The sequence below is a fragment of the Oncorhynchus nerka genome, linkage group LG15 (genome assembly GCF_034236695.1).
Source record: "Oncorhynchus nerka isolate Pitt River linkage group LG15, Oner_Uvic_2.0, whole genome shotgun sequence".
Taxonomy (NCBI): Eukaryota; Metazoa; Chordata; class Actinopteri; order Salmoniformes; family Salmonidae; genus Oncorhynchus; species Oncorhynchus nerka.
Window position 1 is genome coordinate 78,998,395 of NC_088410.1, and position 7,300 is coordinate 79,005,694.

Consider the following 7,300-nt stretch of genomic DNA (forward strand, 5'->3'; position numbering starts at 1 on the left):
AGTAGAGACATACTGCCTTAGCAGTAGAGACATACTGCCCTAGCAGTAGAGACATACTGCCTTAGCAGTAGAGACATACTGCCCTAGCAGTAGAGACATACTGCCTTAGCAGTAGAGACATACTGCCCTAGCAGTAGAGACATACTGCCTTAGCAGTAGAGGCATACTGCCTTAGCAGTAGAGGCATACTGCCCTAGCAGTAGAGACATACTGCCCTAGCAGTAGAGACATACTGCCCTAGCAGTAGAGGCATACTGCCCTAGCAGTAGAGGCATACTGCCCTAGCAGTAGAGGCATACTGCCCTAGCAGTAGAGGCATACTGCTCTTGCCCAACTACGAAGAAGATCTTTGGCATCTGGATTGTCTCCACTACATGGTGCATTAAAGATAGGGACAAGGCTATTCATCTAGAGAGTGCAATATAATTCCCAGTCAGTACCGTGGAGGAATGACACATCACAGACACTGAACTTTCATCCATTTATTTATAATCTCATTTTTCTTAAGTGAACAAAGAAAGGAAAGTATTGATGAATACAAAAAGATATCCCCCTGGATAGAGGCATGAGACTCTAATGAAATGCTAAAAATGCTCCAAAACGGAGCAGAATTAAGAATTTAGCAATTGCTTGTTTATCCATGAGTAGACATTTTAAGATGTGCCTTTGAACAAGATAAATCCAGTTTGGACAGTTCTGCTGTGTGCACCCAGCACCTCTGTGTAAAACAATTGCTGGATAAAACTGCTGCATGTGATTGCATTAGACAGTCTCTGAAATGGGTTTTTTACTTTGACACCTTTCTTTTTTACAGCATAGTTCCTTTTTTTCCACAAACAGCTGGGTTTACTTTGACTTCGATGAGAACAAAATGGCTGTCTGTTTTTCCTTTGAACGGCATGTAGGTGATGATGTATTTTGCGGAGCAGAGGTCAGGTGTAAGACATCTGGCTGTCTGAGGCTGCTGTGAGAGATGGCAGAGCTGACGGTTAATACGAGACTGTGTGGGATTGATAGAGTATGCCCTTTTGGGTTGAGTTTCCTGGAGGAGGAGGCACAGACATATATCACCAAGCTCTGCACAGCACAAGAAAGGCATGTGGTCCCAGAGATGCCATTGGTTTTGCCCACAAGAGAACTCTGAGCTATCATTCTGTTCCAGCTTCCTTTTGATATCCTTCCAGACCTGCAGGTGGGCGATCGAGGCCATATTTTCTGTAAAAACTAAATGTCAGATTACAGCAACAAATTGCACAGAAACTCTCATAGGCATAGCAGATGTAATACATTTATATCACTTGGCCAGAAAAGCCTTTTCTCACACACTGACAACCAAAACATGGTAACTGAAGAAGTTGATGGGTTTATGTATAATCTATCATAGGCTCTATAAGCATATGTATATAAATATTGTAAACATCAGCTGGTGAGGTAAAATATAGTAAATGTAGCCTACTTTAGGACTCTATTCAGTCTGTATTGCCGAAGTGTTACAGATTGTGTGCTAGAAATGTCATATCCCCAAGACATGCTAACCTTTCACAATTACAATAACGGCAGATTTTGGGTATAATATTTGTGCGTCTGTTACTTTCTCACTCATCATTATTCTTGATTCATTCAGGATTATCCGTAATCATGGTAGCATCCACATGAATTTAGAAGTGTTTAGAAAATACTCTATTCTTATTTACAATAAAAGTTACTCCAAAATGACACAATACATTATTTACCATTAATTTCTATTGGTCACAAATTAATCTAAAACACAATCAAAACAGACAGGAAATGCATTAAACAAATTTGCAGAGTAACAAGCTTGATGTAGTCATTGTGTTCTATGAATATGGGACCAAATACTTAACTTTTTACTACTTTAATACACATACTGTATAAGTGAATTTGACCGATTAATTTTGGTCCCCTAAAATGGGGGACTATGTACAAAAAGCACTGTAATTTCTTAATGGTTCACCAAATATGAATGAAAATACCCTCAATTTAAAGCTGACAGTCTGCCCTTTAACCTCCTATCCAAAGTGCTTGAATAAAGAGCCAAAACAACAAAAATTGTGTCGCTGTCCTAATACATTTGGAGCTCACTGTATGCAGCATTTACCGTGAATACAGTCTGCTTCCGCAGAACATTCCATTTTAAATGTTTATCACGCTGTAACGCTGAATTTCCGCCATACGGATTGAATAGAGCCCTTTAACATGTTTTATTCTTAATCAACAGAAATATTTCAATTAGAATTTCAGAACATAAAGGATTGTCAAACTGTAGCAAAAGTTGAGGTAAAAGAACAGACCGGACACCAATGATCTAGTGCATAATGTAATGCCAACAACTGTCAGCTATACAGAACACAGGGAGCCATTCACACTCACTGGGGCCTACTTCAACATTCACTGTTCTACATACAGAAATCAGTTCTGTCAATTAAAGTTGCTAATATAGAGGTAGCATAGAATGACATGTATTTCCCCTGAATGATCTCATTGATAAAATTAGGAGTGTTTATGTTTTCAAGTTTTAATAATATTGGGTGACACCTTTAAAATTGCAATTCTAGAGTTGGGTCAAGGTAATATATTGTGCCTGATATATTCTCTCTCACATCCCTGATAATCCATGGCTTTTGGACCAATACCTGCAATTGTACTCTGCTTAGGATCCTGAGAGTCAAATCTATATTTCTTTCCTCCTTGATCATAATAAACCTTATATATAAAAAAGACAAGCAGAAATTAGAAAAAGACAGCCACGAAGACAGGGATGGAAAGAGTGTGAGGTTGAGATAAAGATAATAAAACAAAAGTTAGACTTTGCTGGCTCCCTTTCCATATGGTAGTGGTGTTTATCAGTCCGGGCAGTTGGTGCCTGGGCCACGTAGCTCAGGGGCTGACCAACGCCTCTTCCTTGCTGGTTCCAATCCCCCTCTCTGCCCTGCTTTTGGCCTATCTGGAGCAGGGGGAAGAGGAGCCTGGGGGCAGGATGTTTGCAGGGGCTTAGGCCCTCTAGCTGGGGTGCCAGGACCCTGGGGTTGGGTGGGTGGGGGAACGGAGGGTGATGTGGGTATGAGAGCCAGGCAGACGTCACCCACACTAAGTTGGTGGCAGCGGAGGCCACAAAGACGGGCTGTTCTCTGGGGACAGCAGGAGGACCAGCCACGCCCACGTACAAAGAACGGGTACTCCGCATACACATCCAGGAACTCCTGTGGGAAAAAATACTGTTACAGTCACAATGTAGTACCTCTGTTTGTCTACTAAAGTGGTGTTAGTGTTCTGAAATTGGGGATTGGCATTGATGTAGTGTCATAATGAGGGATACTGCAGGAATGTATTTCATTTTCTTTAGGGTTAGACTCATCCAGAGTTATACTATTTGCAAATATTTATGATATATTGTATATTGAATTCCATGTTATAAATTATGGAAATGTCAGTAGACAAGCATACAATGACAAACACACTGACATGAGCTCATGTGATGTAATGATGTAGTAGGCTCAGGCCCAGCTCACCTGAGAGTGTTCCTCGTGTAGGAGGATGAGGAGGCGGGAGAGGGAGGGGGCTGTGGAGGGGGAGATGTGCTGCACAGTGCAGCAGCTCAGACGCAGCTCTGGACAAGCCTCCGCGCCGATTAGGAAGTCTTCTGTCTGCAAATCCTCAACCCTCCTCAGCCGCCCATCTTTGAGCTCGATTAAAGAGCCTGCCGCAAAGTGAGGGAGCAACCAGGGCAGCTGGTCAGAAGAGGTGGACGGGTAGGAAGAGTGATGGGAGGAGAGATGTGGAGGCACACATACTTTTTCTGTTACCCCCATGGTCCAATATTTCTCTGTTGATTGGTCAATAAGTGATGGTCTTATGGGAGATTGTGCCTCAAACTCCAAAGGACTTTGCCCTGAAGCATGGTACTTGGGGGCTGTGGAGAGGTTTGTGTATACCAGTTCAGGGTGGTGGTGTAGGTTCCTGTTGGCGGTAGGAGATAGAGCAGTGTTCAGTGGGGCAGAACCTGTCCCTGAGCTGGGTCGTGGCTGGTGGCCGCCCTGTTTCCTTCTTCTCATATATGGGCCGCTCTGTCTGCTTTGCTGTGTGGTGTGTGGACTTAACTTCTCCCTCACTTTTTTATTAAGGTGCCATCTGTACCCTGCTTCCACCCCATTGGGCTCCTCTGTAGGCAAGGCCATGTGTCTGCAGATAGAGGGGTGGCGTGGGTATTCTGAGGGGTGATGGAGAATGTAGGGAACTCCCCACCCTGAAGGCACTGCAGCCCAACCTCTGTAATGGTGCTCCTTCCACTCAGCCCAGCCATAGCTGTCGTTGACAGGAGAGGGGAGATAGGGATTGACTCTGGTGGTGGAGGCTGTGGTGGGGGACTGGGTCCAGGGCTGGTATAGCGGGGGCACAGATGCAGGTGTAGGAGGGAGCAGGTCTGAGTAAGATGCATTGTAGGGCTTGACTTCATTATGGCTCTTGTAGGGGAAGGGGACCTTGAACGTGACAGCAGGAGGCTGCTCTGAGAGGCCTGGTCTGGGGTCCCTCTTCTTGGGCGGGAGACTCTCTCTGCCTAGGCCGGTCTCTGGGGTTAGTGTGGTGCTCATTGGTTCACACAGCCGTCACATATACTGACACTTCAGTTCCCTGGCCTACAGGTTGTTGTGGAGAGGTTAAGTCACATAGGCCTCGTGTGAAAGAGGCACCCTAAGGGATCCCGTTACTCTCTGGTGAATCATCACTGACAGAGAGGTCAAAGGTGTTCTCAGTCACAATGATCCAATCTGAAAAAAGACAGGAACGTGTTTGTTTGACATAAATTATAATTTAACCCTCATCCTTATGTCAAAAGCCCAAGAGGAAGGTACACCAAGATAATTTTAGACATTTCATAGCCTTGTATTACAGGCTTTTCAGCTGCTTATAGTCATGTGACTTTTGATGATGCATTTCATAAACTATATTTCATTACGTAGTCTCACAACGCCCTCTCTCTCTCATATCCCTCTTTTTCTCCCTACTCTCCCTCTCTCTTTAAAATTGGCTACATCAGTGATAGACATGGTCTTTCTCTGCCAGTTCTCCCTGTCTCTCTTAGACCCCTATGGAGTTACAGATGGTGACTATGCCCTTGAAATCTCATCACTAATTTCTCCATTGCCTCCAAATTAGAGCCTTTCAAACCACGGACTGCTGCATTGAGTGTGATTGACAGCTGAAGTCTGGCTCACTAGAACACTAAACTTTAACCAGATCTACTTAGGAAGAAGTTACTATGGTAACACAGTATAGTACTGTGCATACTGTGGGAACAGTGTAGATGAGGGGAGGTGTTGCACAGGGGTGCTGTGTTGTGCTTTCCAACACTAATGACAAATATAATCTACTTTGTCTGAATAATATATCACATTCTTACCCAATGATCTTCATACATGGGATGTCATTGATTTGACCATCAACAGGAGTTATTCATTTCGCTGTAGCTGACCTACTATGCAGCACGGCAACAACATGCATAATGTATTCATGTGAATCTGAGCAAAATACATGCAGATAAAACTGTTATACTTCTCAATATTGTATAAAAATAATGACCTTATATAGAAATGTAGCTTAAACTTGCATTTCCTATGTACAGCTCATACCATAAAGATATTTCACAATGCACACGCTTGCCAGTAGTTTACCTATTCAAATCTACATGCTCTTTATTTAAATGATTTGACCGAAAGCCTGAAGAGAAGTGATAGAAGAAAACAGAGCAAGACTTTACGGTGCAATCTTATGCAAAGCTAAAGCCAAGGCCTGAATGGTGTCATCACACCACCACAGAGCAGTCACCAGCTCCCTTGATTGCTGAATGATGCTCTTTCACTCTGACTAACAGACATGACTTGGAAGTATGAGGTATAGCTTGGATCATACCTTCCATTGTGTGTACAGACTAGATGACCTCATAAGAATGGGACAGAATACACCCTCAAATTGAGAAACATTCCTTACACAGAGGGCTGTACTGACAGAGGCCAATCATTGGGCAAAAACTCAGAGCAGCAGACTGGTAGTATAACCTATTAAGGGTATCAATTGACCTCACCTTGCTGTGCATGTCATACTACAACTATGCAAATGCAATCTTCATACAGTGTGTTACTTGTAGTGGAACAGTAATTGCTATGAAAGTCCTGAAACATACTTTTATTTTGGTATTGTTATCATTATGTGCAGAGCTCTTTTTCTCAAGCAACACATTTCCAAGTTTCAAATTACACCCCAAACATAACTGGTCATATCGCGTTGTGTAAGTTCTGACTGATGTGAAGCCTAATGATCTAGATGGGTTAGATGCACTTTATCACTGATGCAATATTATTGCTATTGAGTTTTTACCACTTCAACCGTAACATAAAGGAATACCATGCATATCTAATGACTACAAAGGAGATGAATACCTTCCTCCCACACACTTACACACATATGATCACATTCACAAGATACATCTGAACAGTTGACACCTTACCTCTCTCTCTCTTCTGGTTAAGGTGTGAGTCTTTAGTACAGCATGCAGCAGAGTGAATGGGAACATCCAGACAGCCTCACTATGTCTATCAGACAGACGCACTCTCTCTTTTCCCTCCCACTCTCTTTTACACCCCCACTATCTCTAGCCCTCTCGACATATCTACCAGATTTGCTGTGCCCTCTCCTTCCCTCCTTCCCTCACTTCCTCTCTGTTGCTCTGTCTCTTTCTCCGTTTCTAGCTCAGTCTTGACTCCCTCTCCCTCCCTTCTTCTTTCCCTTTCACAACCCTTCTTTCTGGTTTCTGACTTTCTCTCCATCTCTCTCTCTCCCCATCCCTCTCTCCTTCCCTCTCTCTCCCTCTCTCTGGGTGTATAATTAGACATGAGACCGCTGTGATACTCGTCAGCTGATAGTAGGCGTATGGCTGCCTGATGGGCTTGGAACTCTGCCCAGTTGTGGTGAGGGCGGGAAACTATAGCTTAGAATGTTCTGGGCATTACACATCTTTAGCTTTCATGCCTGTTCAACCAGTTGGAATGCATAACCTTCTAGGGAATATATAGGAAGACACATTCTGAAAATGAAATCCCATTCTGAAAATACTTCCGTTGGCTTCACATTTATTGCAATTCTCAGTTGTTGAAAATGACCACAGTGAATTCTCGCAACCCACTTCTCTATTACTCCATTTTCTCTATTACTTCTCTATTACTGTGAACACTGAACCAAATGCCAGACAGTGTGAATGTCAGTAAAGTTAGAAAATTATCAGCCT

At 43.2% G+C, this 7,300-nt stretch overlaps 1 protein-coding gene across 1 annotated transcript; it reads right to left on the bottom strand.

Annotated features, from left to right (window-relative positions):
• Positions 1–467: 467 nt before the first annotated feature.
• Positions 468–6,831, bottom strand: LOC115143748 (uncharacterized). Its single transcript, XM_029684224.2, has 3 exons — positions 6,524–6,831; positions 3,531–4,787; positions 468–3,221 (listed from the first exon to the last, which is right to left on the bottom strand). The coding sequence occupies exons 2-3, from the start codon at positions 4,608–4,610 to the stop codon at positions 2,865–2,867; spliced, it is 1,437 nt and encodes a 478-aa protein (XP_029540084.1). The 5' UTR covers positions 4,611–4,787; positions 6,524–6,831; the 3' UTR covers positions 468–2,864.
• Between the last annotated feature and the right edge of the window lie 469 nt (positions 6,832–7,300).

What these genes read in the sequence shown, in the direction of transcription:
- LOC115143748 (XM_029684224.2), bottom strand. Translation starts at nt 4,610, where the DNA reads ATGAGCACCACACTAACCCCAGAGACCGGCCTAGGCAGAGAGAGTCTC. An exon ending in TACACGAGGAACACTCTCAG is followed by an intron (nt 3,222 to 3,530) that starts GTGAGCTGGGCC and finishes TTTTTCCCACAG; the next exon opens with GAGTTCCTGGATGTGTATGC.